This window comes from Xenopus laevis, chromosome 3L, assembly GCF_017654675.1.
Source record: "Xenopus laevis strain J_2021 chromosome 3L, Xenopus_laevis_v10.1, whole genome shotgun sequence".
Classification (NCBI taxonomy): Eukaryota; Metazoa; Chordata; class Amphibia; order Anura; family Pipidae; genus Xenopus; species Xenopus laevis.
The window spans coordinates 154,627,926-154,646,592 of record NC_054375.1 but is presented as its reverse complement, the minus strand read 5'-3'; the positions used below and the strand labels follow the sequence as shown (position 1 = coordinate 154,646,592).

Sequence of the window (18,667 nt, the reverse complement as noted above, 5' to 3'; positions counted from 1 at the left end):
AGTCGAGTTTTCGAAATGTTCATCTAATTCAACTTGATTCATGAAATTGTCACTTGCTACGTTTTTTAGCACCGACTTTATTGATAAATTATTGATAAATGTGTTGAACCTGTGGATGGAGTTAGTTTGACTTGATAAAAAACTTAGATAAATGCAAGTTTTAGTAAATACCCCCCTAAGAGTTTGTGAGTTTAGTCATGGTTTCAAAAACCTCTAAAATCACAAAAATCTGACCTTTGATAAATAGGCCTCTTAAAGTACTTCCTGAAAAAGTATAACTTTGTAAAATTATCCCCAAACTTATCAATATGTATCAATAAGTAAGCTTTATGGTGCTTTTGAAGCAGAAAATGGCTATGTCCTAGGAAATCCTGATATCCCTTTTAGAAGAAATAGAAAAAGCAGTAGCACTTTTAGTAGAAGTCTGGGGAGCAGTCTTAAATTCAAGTTTTCAAACATTTTCAATTGATTTTTTGTTTGTAGACTCATTAAAAATAATGAGATATACAAATTTGAGGTATTTGAGTTTTTTATGAATTTATTGAACTGAGTTGTTTATATTGAGATTTTTTTGATAATAGCACTTCTAAATACCCTACCATTTTTCTGTGGTGAGTTAATATATTTTAAATTTCCTGAATCAAATTTTTTTAGTAATAAAAATTGTCTATTTAATTAATCATTCTAAACCATGAAAAAGCCAATATTTATTAATTGTACAAAAAAAGTAATACAAAAATTCACCATCTAAAAATTGGGGAGGTCATGTAGAATTCAATGAGAACTGTCCTTAGAAAATTGTAAAATCTTTTTTTACTTCAAGGTTTAAGAAGTTTTCAGGATTTTTGTCGGTTGTTTTCGAACAAAAGCATTTTGAGGTTGTCTTTGTAGCATTCCTTCCACATTTGTATTCGGTTTTACTTTTTCAATTATCATTTTTCAATAAATATGGATGCCTGAGTTTTTAAAAAATTAGATTCGAGATTGGAAAAACCTCTGAAATCTCACAAACTTGAATTTTGATAAATATGCCTCTTTAATCTCAAATTTTGATAAATCTGAGTTTTTTCACTAAGGGGCTTTACTAACATTTGGATTTATATATTTTTTTAGCAAATTGTATTTTTTCACTAATATTGTGTGATTTTTATATCTCTAAAGCTCTGCAAATTTGAGATTTTTGAAGTGTAAAAACCACGAAAAACTTGAATACAATACTGCGCCAAGTTAAAATCACATACAAGTCAAAGGGAGCTGTGCTGATGCTATTGGATCTTTTTTTAGCCTTTCAGAATTTTAGAGGTTTTTGGATTTTCTTTTGCTAGTAATTGTCTGAAACACTCAAATTTTTAGAGGGTTTAAGGATTTTCATATTTCTTAGCACATCATTCAGGCATTCGTGGTTTTAGAGAAAATGAGTTTAATTGTGGTCTTAAAAACCTCTAAAACCACTAAAATTTGAGCTTTAATAATAGGGCTCTAAGGGAAAGATTTATTAATGGTTGAATTGAAAATTAAAATTCAACTTATCGATTTTTTTATGGTCAAAACTCTCAAATTAGATTTGTGAATTGTCCAAACTCGATTGGAGTTTTAATTCAAATTTCGAAATTTACCATACTCTGTCCCTTTAAAAACTCGAATTTGACTAAAACCTGCCGAGTTCATGTATAAGTCAATGGGAGAGGTCCAGTAACCATTTTTATGTTGCCAGTAGCCATCCTGACATCCGAGTTTTTTTCAGAGACAAAACTCAAATAAAGTTTAGTCAAATTCTAATCGAATTCGATTCCAGTTTTTGGGTTGGAAATATTTGTCTGAGTTTTAGAAATCTGATTTTTAACATAAATAACTTCCCATTCAAATTTTGAGTAAAATCCAATTCAAGTTTAATAAAAACTGATGTGAATTTGAAATTCGATTTTTAATAAATGCACCTCTAAGTAAAGAAAATGTGAAAATTAAGAAATTTATTTAAAATAAATGTATTAATTTAATTACTTTAAAATTAATTGAATATTTGTGTTTTTTTATCCACTTTAATGCTTTTGAGGGCAAAACATTAGAGCTGCGTAAAAGAAATACAAACGTTGCTAAATAAACCCCTTAGTATCCAGGAGCTAATGAATATATGGTATGATTATGGTAAGTCAGCTGCTATTCCTAGGGGAAGATTTATCACTATTTTAATATACATTCTCCATGTTTAAATGAAGCAAATAAGGTAATATTTTAAGTCTGGGGTATGCCCTAATGGAAAATTTGCTATACCTTATATTTTGTTTTAAGGAGAACTAGACCCTGAAAATTAAAATGTTTAAAAATGCCATATTTTACATACTGAACTTACTGCGCCAGCCTAAGGTTTCAAACTTGTCACAGGGGGTCACCATCTTGGAAAGTGTCTGTGACACTCACATGCTCAGTGGGCTCTGATTGGCTGTTGAGAAGCTAAGCTTAGGGCTCGTCACTAATTATCCAGCAGAAAATGAGCTTCCCTGGCTGTAATATAAGCTGATGCTACAGGTTTGCTGATTATTCAATTCTGATGCTAATTGCACTGGTTTCTGTGCTGCCATGTAGTAATTATGTGTATTAATTACTAATCAGCCTTATATTGTGACATTTCTATTCTATGTGTACTGTATATTGTGAGTGGCTCCCTAAGCTCAGTAAGTGACAGCAGCACAGAGCATGTGCAGTGAATCAGCAGAAAAGAAGATGGGGAGCTACTGGGGCATCTTTGGAGACACAGATCTTTACTGCTAAAGGGCTGTGGTTGCCTTGGGCTGGTACAGAAGACCGAAACATAATGTATAACATTTCTAGCTACTTCTATAGTTAAGCTTTAGTTCTCCTTTAATAAGGTCCAAATTCCAGATACACAATCATAGTTTATAGCTCAGAAGCAGTAATTAAAGCATAGGCAGCATTCCCTGACTTTATTCTGTTGAGGTCATGTTTCCTCATGGCTTTCTTTCTAATATATTGATACCTGTAAAAATAGACTTTCTTGAGCACTATTTTTTAACATCAGGGCACATTCATCATTGATGAGGATCCCTGAGTGCACATACATAAAGTATTTGTGCACCTACATCCTACATATTGTAAACATAGGAAGCACCAAACCCAGGGGCCCATTGATTAAAGGAGAACTAAACCCCCAAAAAGAAAAGACCCATCTACTACCCTATTCCCCCATATTCCCCCCCCCCCCTGCTTCCTACCCTTATAGTGTATTTTTCCAGAAAGGTCACCATCTTCTGGGTATTGGGTCTTCTTCTATAAGGGAATGCCGTATTTGGAACATGCACAGTTGGAGCAGTCTGGTAATCATACCAACTGCACATGCACCGAAAAGTTACGGGAATTGCCGAAGGGAAGGAAGATGTTCCTAAGAAGACCAAAATGGTGCTCATTAGCTCTGCTACGATAATCTGCATAAATAAGTGAGCATGCAGTCCAGGGGCACTTTCTGGAATAATGCACTGTGAGGGTAGGAAGCAGGGATAGGGAATATCTAGGGAAGTAGATGGGTAGTTTCTTATTGGGGAGTTAGTTCTCCTTTAAACCTCAATTTAAGGGGGAAAGACAGAATTTGTCATGGAAAAATAAAAGCTCAATTTTTTAGAGATTTATTATACCCGGAAGCTGTTAAAAATCTGAATACTCCATCTCAAACCTGTCAAGGTCATGTAGAAGTCAATGGCAGATGTCCCTGAAGTTGTTTCTTGACATCATGATCTGCACTGAATAATCCGATAAAGGCGAGTTTCGAGTTTTCACTGCGAGAATTCAATAAAATCGAGTTTTTCATATTGTCAATCGTGATATGAATTGACGCTCAATTTCTTTGCTCAGACTTTTAAGAGAAAAAATATTTATAAATGAGTCACCTTTGTTTGAAGAAAAAATTCAATTAATCAGTAAATAGGCCCCTATATGCCTGCATTATTCAATGATTATGTACAGTGGCCATGTATTCACTGATGTATACACTGTATCCACTCCTTGTGTTTCTTTCATGCCAGTGAATCCCCCATATGACACCTCTCTTCTGCATCTTCAGCTCGGCAGCAGGTGTAACTCTTTTTGTGCAGACTCATAAACTAAGGGAAGCATGCTAATGGCTCATATGATTCAAGAAAAAAATATAAATTTGAATGTTAGTAACTATGTGCCTTAAACTACTCATTCAATTCGACTTTTTTGCATTTTTTTTAATTTTAGATTGTAAACTCACTATAAATGATGAGTAAAACACAAATTCTAGGTATAAGACTTTTTTACACACTATGATTCAAGTTTTTTATATTTGGAATTTGTAATAAATAAGGTAACACTCCTGTTTTTATGTGTATTGAGTTTACTTGAAGTAGAATAAAACCTCTAAAATTACACAAATCCAAATTTTGATAAATTAGTCTCTATGGCAGTCCAAATCAATGAAGGAACTCCATCGTTGCTACCTATCAACAAAAGAAATTCAGAATTTTTTATGGTGGGTGTATTATTATTTTATTAACATGTATTTATATAGCGCCAACATATTGCGTAGCACTGTAAAGTAAATGTGATTATACAACTAAATCACATGAATTATATACATAGAACATATGGAGTTACATACATCACAATCAATACCGGTACAAAAGGTGAGGAAGGCCCTATGCAGAAAGAGCTTACACTCTAAAGGGAAGGGAGTAATACACAAGGTGTGGGAGTGGGCAAGATCAAATTAAGTGGGTGAGAAATGTGGTACCGTATGTGGTGTTGCATTGGTAGTTAAGGAGAGTGAGGGTAGGCTTCTCAAAAGAAGTGTGTTTAATAGATTTCTTGAAAGCAGAAAGGTTGGGAGAAAGTCGGACAGACCGTGGGAGAGAGTTCCAGAGGAGGGGTGCAGCCCTTGCAAAGTCTTGAATGCGAGCATGTGAGGAGGTAATGAGAGAAGAGTTGAGTAGCAGGTCAGTAGAGGAGCGTAGTAAGCGGTTGGGTGAGTATATAGAGATGAGTTCAGAGATGTAGGGTGGGGCAGAGTTATGAAGTGCTTTGAAAGTCAGGGTCATTAATTTGAATTTGATTCTGAAAGGTAACGGAAGCCAGTGCAGGGATTGACAGAATGGCGAGGCAGAGGAGGAGCGGTTGCTGAGGTGTATGAGCTTCGCAGCAGTGTTCATTATGGACTGGAGAGGTGACAGTCTCTGGAGGGGAAGGCCGATTAATAGAGGGTTACAGTAGTCTAGACGTGATATGACGAGAGAGTGAATAAGAATTTTGACAGCATCTTGGGTGATAAATGATCGTATTTTGGAAATGTTCCTTAGGAGGAAGTGAAATGATTTAATAAGTGACTGGATATGAGGAGTGAATGACAGGGCAGAATCTAGAATAACCCCAAGGCACCGGGCCTGGGGAGAGGGGGTGATAGTGGAATTGTTAACTATGATGGATACTTCTGGAATGTTACTGGTGTTAGTTGGAGGAAAGAGAACCATTTCAGTTTTAGAGAGGTTTAATTTAAGGTAGCGTTGCGACATCCAGGTAGAGATAGCGGACAGGCAGGAGGAGACGTGAGTTAGGAGTTCTGGGTTGAGATCAGGAGATAAGAGTAATGAGATGAGAGAGTGTAAGTGACAAGTTTGCCTTGATACATAGGAAATATGCATTATAATGGGAGAAAAACATGACTCCTGGCTTGTGATATCTAGACATTGGTTTGGAATTCAATTGTCAAAAAATCCTGCCATTATCAACCAAGCACATGAGCTGACAGCATTATGAAGTACAATAGGAAAGTGACAGAGGCAGTATATGAATGACATTTATTAGTTGTAATGATACATAGGCAGGATGGTAAGCTGCTGCTGGTTTGGGCAGGAACTTTACTAAAGGTAATACAAAGAACTAGGGGAAGTGTTATGATCAATAAAGGGACAATAAGGATCATTAATTAACACTGTGCAAAGTGCAATTTTTGGATGCAAATTGCCATGTTTTTTACACAAGGCAGCATATTTGGTAGTTGCACAATTGCAAACAAGTTGGGAGGTGACAAACTCCATCACTACAAAAACATTTTTCTTTTACAGAATGAAGGTAAACATAATTCTAAGCAACTTGCCAATATGATTTATAATTGCTATTACCTGGGGTGGCCCATTTATCAAAGGTCGTATTTCAAATTCATGTACATTTTTTTAATTCAAATATACTGACAATTCGACTGGGAGGTTATTTAAGAAAACAATGTAATGTCTAATATTTGATCGAATGGTTCTGACCTGAAAATTCGAATAATATTCGATTCATATTTGACTTGTACGAATTGTAAACAAAATTTAGGGGCAGATTTACAAAATTCGAGTGAAGAATTCGAATGTAAAAAACTTCGAATTTCGAAGTATTTTTTGGGTACTTCGACCATCGAATTGGTTAAATTCGTTCGAATTCGAACGATTCGAAGTAAAAATCGTTTGACTATTCGACCATTCGATAATCGAAGTACTGTCTCTTTAAAAAATACTTCGACCACCTACTTCGGTAGATAAAACCTACCGAAGTCAATGTTAGCCTATGGGGAAGGTCCCCATAGGCTTGCCTGTGATTTTTTGTTCGAAGGATTTTCCTTCGAACGTTGGATTCAAATCCTTCGAAACGTTCGATTCTAAACTAAGATGTAGAGGAGACCTGGCTCCTGTTAAATTGTTTGAAGAGTTAAATCTAGAGAACAAAGATGGATAAACAAATCCATTACCCTCCATTATACATAATCCTGTCGTTCTCCATCTTATAATATAACATACCCCATAACTGAGCAAACAAGATACTACCTGACCAAAGTGTTTTCTTAACAAAGAAAGATACATAAAAATATCTCTGATAATTGCAATTACATTTATAAAAAAACATTGTTTTGATATGTTTTATGTTATATATATATATATATATATATATATATCTTGTGTTTTTGTTTGTGTGTTTTTCTAAATATCACCTTTTTTTCTAAATATCACCTTCTAAATAAATGCAAAGATCCTTCAAATGTAATTATAAAATATATTCTTTCTATATTTATTGGATTTGTTATTTAGGACCTCTACTTTTAATGGAAAGATGTGTTCTGGAGTTCATGTTGGGTCTAAACAATATAATAAAACATTTTGGCACAAAGATACAGATCACCACAGCCCAACTGGAAGATAAAATGGCAAAGACCTCCATTGCCACAGTATACATGCCCCGTGCACTGAGATAGGCTGGGATAAAGGACACCCAGACACTGAGGAAAGCCAACATACTGAATGTGATAAATTTGGCTTCATTGAAACTGTCAGGGAGACGTCTGGCCAGGAAGGCAACAATGAAGCTGATGGAGGCCAAGAGGCCAAGGTATCCCAGCATGCACCAGAAAGCTGTGGGTGACCCTTCATTACAATTAATGATGATGATTCCAGGTTGTGTATCAGTGTCAAATTCAGGGAAAGGGGGGCACAAGATCATCCAGTTTATACACACACAAGACTGATTAAGGATGCAAAACACAATGACACAGTAGGACAACTTTACCCCGGTCCACTTTCTTAACCTGCTGCCTGGTTTGGTTGCACTGAAGGCAATAACTACAGTGATAGTTTTGGCCAGGACACAGGAGATGCAGAGACTGAAAACCATCCCAAACGCCACCTGGCGTAGAAGGCACTTTGCAGGTTGGGGGTAACCAATGAAACTCAAGGAAGAAATAAAACAAAAAAATAATGATATAAGAAGGAGGCAGCTAAGGTAATAGTTGTTAGCTTGTACAATTGGCGTTCTTTTGTATTTTATAAAAACACCCAGAATAGTAAGTGGAATCAAAGATGCGAACATAGATATAGTGGCTAAAATGTAACCCAAAGGTTCTTCATAGGAAAGGAATTCTGTGGTTCTTGGTAAGCATCTGTCCTGTTGTAGATTGGGCCAAGTGTCCCAGGAACATGAATCACATTCAACAGCATCTAGAGAACATCAGATATATAAATATTTCAATTGATACTAAACTATACTAAACTGAACTAAAGAATAATTAGTACACTACCTGTTTGATTTGAAATCTGTCCTTGGGGACACCGGGCACACTCATAGCAGCAAGGGGGTTTTCCTGGTACAATCACCTTCCTAAATCCTGACCGACAACTTGGGTTGCATTTAGACACAGGAACCTATTGTAAATATAAATTGTAACTTCATTTTATTAGTGCATTAGAGCCTAGTAATAAATGCATCACTTCATCGTGTATCAATAATATTAATAACTAATTACAATTATTTTGTTCTGTATAAATTAATCTTTAATATCCTTATGGGGCAGATTTACATTTGAAATTTGAATTCACCACAGCAAAACTCTCTCTATTTTATAAATTATTATATCATTATTATGTATATTGTGTATTCATTATATTTCTATGAGATTTTCAGATGAGTATTTATCAATTGAAGAAAGGTGGAGACCTATTTATTAAAGGTTGAATTTAAATGGTTTTAGAGGTTTTTGAAACCACAATTAGTTCACTTATTAATTAATTAATTAATTAATTAATTCACTTATTCACTAATGGAAACTGTTTAAACACAATAAAGTCTAGTGAATGACATTTAGCTGTACCTGAGTATTATTACTGAACCAAATAATTTTAGCACTGACTATATTCAAAATGTTTCCATCAGGTGCATTCAGGTTATAACTTCCAACTGTAACCGGCTCCAGTGTTCCTTTGCTATTCACTTGCCAATTCACAATGTCATAAATGGCTGGAGGGTTTCCTTTTGCATCAAAGAATATGTGGCTCCCATCTTTGGCCTTAAAATTCACATTTTTAACATAGTGAAGGAGCTGTAAATTTGAAAATGTGTATTTTTTGTCACTTTAGATAAGATTGTACTAGTTGCTAAAAAAAGTAATTAAGAAACTATAAATCATGTATCACTAGGTATAGAAAAGTATATTGAAAACAGAACAAATAAGGTAAATAACATGCTGTGATTCAAACTAAACACCATACATGTGAAAAATAGAGTTAAAACCGCAAATGTATTATTATTTTGATCATTATTTATTAAGGAACCAATTTACTAAAATTCCGATTTCTGTTTTTCTAATGAATCACATTTTTTTCCCTAAAAATGTTTGTTTTCTGTAAAACTGTAAAACTCAAAAAATTCCAGATTTATTAAGGGTTTATTTATTATGGTTCAAGTTGTGCTTTCCATGAATATTTGAGTTTTCAAGTTGATTTTTTTGGTCAAAACATATTTTCGGGTTAAAAAAAACTTGGATTTTTTGAGATTTATTATACTCCAACCTTGGAAATAGCTAGATTCCAAAAATACACCATCTAAAACCTGTCGAGGTCATGTAGGAGTCAATGGCAGAGGTCCCATGAACCATTTGAAGATGTTAATAGCCTTACATGATGTTTGAGGTTTTTTTTTTTTTGGATGGTTTTGCCTGAAAACTCAAAAGATTCAAGCAATACCAGTGTTTGTTTTACGAAAACTAGATTAATTTGCGTTTTCTGCTTTCACAAGTTTTCCATCAAGTTTTTTCCATTCTAGTTTTTTCTTAAATAAGATATAAATTCGAGTTGTGAGTTCATTCAAGTTCATTCGAGGTATAAAAAACTCTAACATTCGAACTTTAATAAATAACCCCCTTAGTGTAAAAACCACAAAAACTCTAATATAAGACTTCAAGTAAAAGCAGTCGAGGTCCCATAGAAGTCAATGGGGCTCATTTATTAACGCAGCGCAGCGCTAAAAAGAGCGCAGTGGCCAGACATTTGCCCAGCGCATGCGAGTATTTAATAATGTAGCGCACGATACCTTAACAGTGCGATTTGTGCGCTAATGTAGACACAAGACAGGTGCGACGTGTGAAACTGCGTATCAGCTGTCGCAGTGCTTATAATAAATTGTGCGCACAGGAAGATACCGCAAAGGTAAGGATTAGTTGTGCTCATGTATGAATGCGCTGCTTTAATTAGTTGCGTCACATATTGCGCATATTGCGTTCACTTAGACGCATCTGCATTTGTTTCTGTGCTAATATTTGTTTGGTTGCAAAGGTGTTTAGCCTACCTGATACCCTTAAAGGAACCTTGGTCAATATAAACATGTTGGGTGGAAGGCGTGGTTAATATGCACTTTACAAGGGTTGTTCATCTTGAATATACTAGCGCAGCTGGGCAGGAATGCGCATTTTGAAGAGCGTTACTATTACGCCACGAAGAGGCAGGCGTAAAAATTGTGGTGCTGTTGCCCGGGTGCAGTTTTGCACATATACAGACGCAAATCTGCGACGGCCGCAGTGCAAGCGCATTGTAGCCACGCCCACAGCCACGCCCCTAACAACCACGGCATCGTTTGCGACATAAATGCCCAATCTTTTGCGCAATGCGCATAAACAAAACCATCGCAAAAGCTCTGTGTTATGCGCAATATCACGCAAATATATTAGCGATCACGCTTGTGATGGCGCAGACAACCTTTTGCGTCCACTTATGCGCTGCGCTGCTTTAATAAATGAGCCCCAATGGGAGCTACGCCGATCCTACTAGAACTTTTTTTTTCCATTCAAATGTTCAGAGGTTTTTGGATTGTTTTGGAGATATTAAGGGTTTTTTTTTTTTGATCTTCCAGCACTTTTTTCTGTTTGTACTTTTTATGTTTTGATCAAATATATCTATTACAGGTATGGAAGCTCTGAATTATGATTATCCAAATAATCCAATTTTTCAAAAACGATTTCCTTCTTCTCTGTATTAATGAAATAGTACCTTGTACTTGATCCAAACTAAGATGTACTGTAATTCATCATTATTAGAAGCAGACCCAGCCTATTGTTTTTTTTTAATGTTTACATAATTTTCTACTTGACTTAAGGTATGTCAATCCAAATTACGGAAAGATCTGTTATCCAGAAAGCCCCCGAGCATTCTGGATAATAGGTCCCATACCTGTACCAATTTAACCTTTAATAAATAAGCCTCTAAGCATAACAAATGCTAATGTAAAACTACGGCATCTAAAAGCTGCTAAGTTCATGTAGAAGTCAATGGTCCTTAGCAAATAGTAAAATATTTCAGGGTTTTTTTGCTAGTAAAAACACATAAAAGGTATTTCTAATCGTATTTTATCCATGCTTTTATTTATTTGGGGTTTTTATTTTCAGATTTTTTAAAGAATAAGGAACCATTTGTGTTTTTTTTTACTTTTCCAAGGGTCGTTGAACATTGCTCAAGTCAAATAGTCTGCTTATTCCTAAATAAAAAGGTTGAATAAAAAAGTTGCCACTTACATGCCAAGGATGAAACATGGTGATATTGGCACATGAGTTGTGCTGAAATGGCCCACTTCTAGGTGTACAATAAATTAAATTATGTATGGCCAATGCAAATGCATAGACAGCAGCGTATATATTAAGGGAGGATCTGTGATCTTCTTGGATTAAGAAGTTCTCCAGTCTTTCATTCCCTGTGCACAATTTATATGTAGTGTCATTCACATTCTCCCGTTGAATCCACTTACAAGAGAAAACTGTTTCCCAAAATTCCATCATGTAAGGATCATAAGGGTATTTAGATGGGTGTAGACCATTAAGATACTCAGTAAACTTTGGAAATGGTCCACTGTGGATGGCAAAACCAATGGTACCCACTAACAAAGCCTGGAATCTTTCTACAGAGAGGGACGCTGAAGTTGACCAAGCTTCACTGCCGACCCAGATTTTGCCACTCACATTCTGCTTCAACAGCTCTTCTGCCACAATGAAAAAATCTGAATTAGAAGTGATAACAACTACAACCAATGCTGTTGAGTTGTTAATGACTTTTGCAAGGTGAGGAGCATTTCTGTTGGGTTTTCCAGTCAATATATTTTCAGTAAATGCTAAACAAGCTCCACCATTTATTAATTCCCGCTTTGCAACCTGAAGTCCGAACTGACCATAGTCATCATCATTGGCCAAGATACCAACCCAAGACCAACAAAAGTGAGCAACCATCTGGGCTAAGCCTCTCATCTGGAATTCATCACTGGGTATGGTACGGAAAAATGAAGGAAACAGATCTCTTTCACTGAGAATAGGGCTGGTTGAAAAATAACTGATCTGTGATAGTAAAAAAAGAGGTAAATACAGATGCAGCCACTTTGGTTTGTCTGTTTGACACAGAATAACTAAACACAGATATCCCATTTATCTCATTTAACACAGAAAACTGTGTCACAACATCCCATCTAATTAAAGCATTCACCATTGTGAACAATGGTGCTTTGGTATGCTAATGAAAAGGTTAAATGCATTAAATGAGTTAAGATGACTTTAGATAACCCAGTTTCTTCAATTAACCCTGAGTCATGACGCATTTAACTCACAAATCCAAGTGGCTTCATCTGTAATATTATTGGTGTAAAAGTAAAATATATTGCACTTTTATATAGAAGAATCTATTGACCATGCTCGAATTTTAGAATAATTATCTCACCTGTGGATACCTGTACAATCCCAAGATGTGGGCCATGAGAATGGATCTTGTTGACCCAGAGTCACCAACAACACCAGCAAGAGATGCCCTTTTGTGACAATGATAATTTGGGGTTATTCCTTCTCCTCCTGACAACAATGAAAGAGTTCCTTGTGCTGCTCTCCTTAAGGTAATGCAAGTGTCAAATATTTGGAAACCCAGTGTAAAGTTGGGGAGTATTTCAGGGCTGGCATTAATTTCCTCCACAGCAAATATTAGGGCATGCATGCTTTGGTAATGCTGAATAGAAACCCTACCACATAAAAGCACATAAAGGAGAACGCAGAAAAGTAAAACGGTCAATAGGATCTTATTATATATTGGATATTTGTCAAAATAGTAGGATATATGCAACTACTCCAGCAATAAAGCTCTGTTTAATCAGTCAGTGGGAGAGCCCATTTTATTACACAATATTTTTATCTCTACATATGTTTGAAACATTTTTGGGGTTATTTATCCTTGTGTTACTATTTAAGAAAAAACGGTGATTATGTAAATGTAGATACCAGTTTGGAAGAACATCAGTCAGGTAAGTATTAGTGCTGCTAAATAGCATAGCTACAATGACGAGGCTCGTCCTTCTAGTCGCACCTTCTACATTATGTACCAGTACACATGGTAATCATTAGAGGTACAACATTTCTGCACAGCCAGTACATGAAGGAAACCAAAAAGCCATCATTTGTGGTTATAACTTATTGGTCCATCTAATGTATGGTCATTAGTGTCTATGAGATATGGTCTACTACAATTTATATAACTATCTTCAGTTATTGCAGTATTTTATCTGTACAAAAGCAGGCAAAAAAGTATTTACTGTATATAGTACTCTATAACCCCAAAACAGTTCTGGACTGTATAAACTGTCAGCTTTTGGCAAAGTTTAAAATGTACTGCTGGGTGACTTACAAAACTACTTGAAGCAGAAAAGACAAATGACTAGCTGGATGCAACATGCCATATGACTACAGCTTACCACAATATGCCCAGGTTGTCATTGCTATACGTCAAAGACAAAGTGCACTGTTCACGACTGTGATACAACATTATGAACTATGCATAGATGGATGAAGATTTTGCTCAGGAGGAGTCCCCTTAAGGGTCAACCCCATCATAGGGCTGGGTCTTTATAGAGTTGGGATCTGTTTCACTTAATTTTTACACCAGGGATTTCAGGCGTCCCTAATCTTGAGAAGGGAGGGCACCATGAGAATCTGTCTCTCTGAACCCCACTTGTGGAAAGGGTCGGTGATGACCCCCCAATGGTTTTATCTACTATCTAACAAAGAGAACATTTTGTTTAAGTAAGGTTAAGAGGGAAAATGAAATCTACTGTATGCAATGATGTGACAAAACCCACTGTCTGATAGACTAAAGACTAAAGATGACATGAGGAAATAATATGTTCTTCAAGTGCTTGGTATGCATAGGGATCATTTACACTGCCCTCCCAAAAGCCCTGTATAAAATCTATAAAATATTCCCAACTTAAATTAAATGTATATGTTCCAGTAAAGGAAAAATGTCACATTAATCTAAGTTCCCCCTTCATCAAATAAATAATTGATATGGTTGCTTGTCAATGGCAGGGCTGGAACTAGGGGTAGGCAGGGTAGGCGACCGCCTAGGGCGCAATCATGTGGGGGGCGCACATTTTAAGGGTATTTTTTTTAAACACTGGTTTGTGTGGCCTTTAATAGTTTTCAATTTTATAAACTGCTTGTTTCAACCCCCACCTCCCCCTTGGCAGCTTCTAGCAGAGATAAACAGATGATTAGGGGCAATATGATGGATTCTTGGCTGCTGCTGCTGCTAGCACAGGTACATATTTGGGGGCAATAAGATGGATTTTTGGCTGCTGCTGGCACAGGTACAAAGGGGGGCACTATGATAGGTGCTGGCACAGGTACATGGGGCAACATGATGGCTGCTGGCAGGTACAGGGTACAATATGAATGGTAAGGTGGGAAATGGTAATGCAGGACTACCGGGTGGGGGGCACTAATTCAAGCTCTTGCCTAGGTTGCCAAAATACCTTGGCCCGGCCCTGGTCAATGGGGACCCATGTGTTATACTAAAGAAATAGCAAAGAGAGACCCCCCTTTCATTTATACTTACTTTTCACATTTTAATTCCATGGGTTTTTGGGAGAAATGGAAATCATTATAGGCTGCATTCTTATAAATCCGAAATATACCCCCTATAACAATGTCTCCTGGGCAGCTCAGGTTGCTATCGATGCTCTCGCTGGGAAGGTTGCAGCTGAATTCAGGGTTGGAGCAGAAACATTTATCTATGGATATGTAGCACAAAGCCATTGTTTGAAAGAACATTAACCATTTGAGTCTGTGCCCCATTGGCTCCTTACAGCAAATCATCTCTGATACAGAAACAATGTCTATCTGAGAATATGATCAAGGTTGGGCATGCTGATCTGTCTTTATACATTTAGTAAATAATTGTTGATAGTCTATGGGACAATCCATCTAAATTGCTTAGAGAAAATGCAAGTAATTGAAGATAATTCTTTGTGAATCCCAAATGGCAAAATTTCATAAAAAAAAGCAGCTCTGAGAGACGAACATAAAAGCACAATAGAGGGTTTTACAAATCATTGAAGCATGAAATGTTCTCCCTAAACACAAGAGGTTGCAGAATGAGGGTTAGGTTCCTTCATCTAATGGAGGAATGTAATAAAAATATATTCAATGCAAAAAAAGATTTAATATATTTGCCAGTCTCTGTCCACTAGTGGAATAAGATTGCAAATGTTATAGTTTGTGCCAGTGAACATTGTATGTAACTTTGTGCTAGAACAATCATTAGCCGACTCATTCAAATTCACAATACTGAACAGTAACTCTCTAATGAAATACAAATTTCCGTTTAATCTCCTACTGAGGATCCCACATAACATTTTCTAAGTTGGATTCCTTGGGTTGAAATGGGTTAAGGTAGCTGAAGTTACTGAACTTAGAATGCAATATGCCATGTTTTTTCACCCAAAATGCAGCCTTTTCCCATAATTAAAGCATAACTGTAGCTGCAAAGGAGAGTCTGACATATCTGCACCAAAACAGGCTTAATTGCATGTGCATTTTTATGAATGAGATGCAATTGCACTGAAAAATGCTTTTTGATTCACTCTGAAATTACCACCAGCTGGTGGCAGTAGCTCCAGGTCCGTCTGTGCCAATAGGGGCACTTGTGCATGATTTGGAACAGGAGCTGGAAAGGTCACGTTGGTGCTAAGTTCAACTATAGGAGATGTTTGAACACACGTACCTTGAATTAATGGCATTGATGCATGAATTGACTGCTTCCATTTTTGAGCGACTGTAGTTGTAGTCTAGTAATGTGCGGGTCAAGGTTTCCCTGACCCGCACCCGACCCTAACCCACCCGGCTACAACTCACGCCTGTCCGCACCCGCTTCCGGGGTCCTTTTATAGACCCGTGCTGACTTCACAATGATGTCACAAAAGGGGCGGGGCGAGCAGAAGCGAGACTATAAAGCCGGAACCCAGAAGTCGGATGCCAGCATTTGAAGGTGGCGGGCAGTGAGAGCAGGAGAAGAGCTCAACCCACACCCAACCGGCACCCACCACCCACGAGAAGCACTGCAAGGTCGACCCGAACCCGCCCGACCCGCGGGTTCGGCCCGCACATCACTATTGTAGTCCTATAATGTTTAGGAGTCCAAAACAGAATTAAATCTGGAGAACTAGCACTCCATCTATACATAACCTACCCGCAAAGGGATCAAAGGGGGCATTTTTAGCAATATACAGTAGGGGGCAGATTTACCTAGGGTCGAATATCGAGGTTTAATTAACCCTCGATATTCGACTGCCGAATTGAAATCCTTCGACTTTGAATATCGAAATCGAAGGATTTAGCGCTATTCCTACAATCGAATGATCTAAGGAACAATCGTTCGAAACTAGTGGCAAAGTAGGGGGTTGAAGAATTTTTTAAAGAGACAGTACTTCGACTATCGAATGGTCGAATAGTCAAACGATTTTTAGTTAGAATTTTTCGATTCGAAGTCATAGTAGTAGTCGAAGGTCGAAGTAGCCAATTCGATGGTCGAAGTAGCCATATTCGACCATTCGAAATTCAAAGTATTTTTTCTTCTATTCCTTCACTCGAGCTAAGTAAATGGGCCCCTTGATGTCAGGGAGCTGTTATCCTGTTATTTCCCATGGCTCTGCTGATGGGCTGCTTGGGGCAAAGACGGGGATGATATCACTTTAACTTGCAGAGCAAAAGTAAAGAGTGACTGAAGTGTATCAGAGCACAAGTCACATGGCCGAGGGCACCTGGGAAACTAACAACATGTCTAGCCCCATGTCAGATTTCAAAATTGAATGTAATAAAATCAGTTCGCTCTTTAAAAAAAGTGGATTTCAGTGCAGGATTCAGCTGAGGAGCAGTATTAGTGGATGCATTTTGAAAAAAATATATTTTCCAACTATAGATTCCTTTCAATAAGGTGTTTAATGGTTTGTTATTCATATTGACTATTGGTAGTTAGTGCAGTCATTTTGAGATGATAGTTCGATGATGGAACATTAGTAAAAAAGCAGTGCTAGCCAGAGATAAACAGGACGAGACTTATAAATGGAATTGTAAGGCTTTCCACTTCAAGAAACTACTGCAGATGTAAATAAAGCTCCTGTCTTCTGCTTTATTCTGTAACCCTTACTTCTCAATTGAGTGTAAGATCTCTGTTTGTTATATAACTATTGCAAAGCTCTGCCTAGCTTGATGGTGCTATATCAATAAATGATTGTGTAGATGGGCTCCACAGTTGGGGGGCTACAAATGCAGGCTTCGCAATTATCTCCTCTGCTATTTCCAATGGACTATCTTCCTTGTCACATTGGGAATTCCAGAAACTGTACAGAAAAAAATGCACAGTTATATTAATTTATTTGATGCATTCTAAATGATTAACAACAGTCTTTCCTGGCATGCCCAGTGACTCTGGTGTGTTCCAAAAGTTTGGTGACCCAAAGTCCTAAAATCTATAAATCCAAATCAAACCCCAAACAACAAAAATGATTGGGAAGATGATGTCACGTATAGTATCACAAAACCCAGGACAGATGCCAAGGTTCCAGTCATGACTCAATCTTATGCCTATAATGGGCGTCTTTCACTTCGGGAGGAGCCCTCTGCCACTCGGATTCCACCTGGGGGCCGATTCACTAAGGGTCGAATATCGAGGGTTAATTAACCCTCGATATTCGACTGGGAATTAAAATCCTTCGACTTCGAATATCGAAGTCGAAGGATTTAGCGCAGATAGTACGATCGAACGATCAAAGGATTATTCCTTCGATCGAACGATAAAATCCTTCGATTCGAACGATTCGAAGGATTTTAATCCACCGATCGAAGGAATGTCCTTCGATCAAAAAAACTTAGGAAAGCCTATGGGGACCTTCCCCATAGTCTAACATTGAGTTCGGTAGGTTTTAGATGGCGAACTAGGGGGTCAAAGTTTTTTTTAAAGAGACATTACTTCGATTATTGAATGGTCGAATAGTCGAACGATTTTTAGTTCGAATCCTTCGATTTGAAGTTGAAGTCGTAGTCGAAGGTCGAAGTAGCCCATTCGATGGTCGAAGTAGCCCAAAAAACATTTCGAAATTCGAAGTTTTTTTACTTCGAATCCTTCACTCGAAGTTAGTGAATCGGCCCCCTGGTCTTAGAGAACCAAGGCGAGAGTTCTATCACAGTTCTGGGGGAACTAGAATGTGTGACAGAAGGAATGGGAATAGAGCAAAGTTTAGCAATAGAACAGGCAAATAACCGGTCCAGTAACCAGGAGGCAAGTTCACAGAGGATGCGAGCATCACCGCAGCCTCACTAGACTTCCAGGTATCCTTACAGGTGAATAAAGGCAAGAAAACATAGAATTTGTAATCCTTGTCTTTCTCAATCTTTATTTTATCAACTTCTGATAGCCATGACTCTAAATTAAGTCAAGTCCCAATTAAGGCTTAAGATGGAATCCAATCTATACAGTCCATTAATAAATGTTCAATGGACAATATAGAGTTCAGTAAATATTCTGTGTTGGGATGATTCACG

The 18,667-nt window shown here is 37.2% G+C and overlaps 1 protein-coding gene across 1 annotated transcript; it reads right to left on the bottom strand.

Moving 5' to 3' along the window:
• Window positions 1-2,645: 2,645 nt before the first annotated feature.
• Window positions 2,646-12,791, bottom strand: LOC121401295 (extracellular calcium-sensing receptor-like; the record flags this gene model as incomplete). The annotated part of the gene is made up of 6 exons (XM_041585662.1): window positions 12,525-12,791; window positions 11,339-12,148; window positions 8,648-8,875; window positions 8,078-8,201; window positions 7,104-7,997; window positions 2,646-2,659 (listed from the first exon to the last, which is right to left on the bottom strand). Coding segments are annotated over exons 1-6 (2,337 nt in total), but the record flags the coding sequence as incomplete, so codon positions are not given.
• Window positions 12,792-18,667: the final 5,876 nt, after the last annotated feature.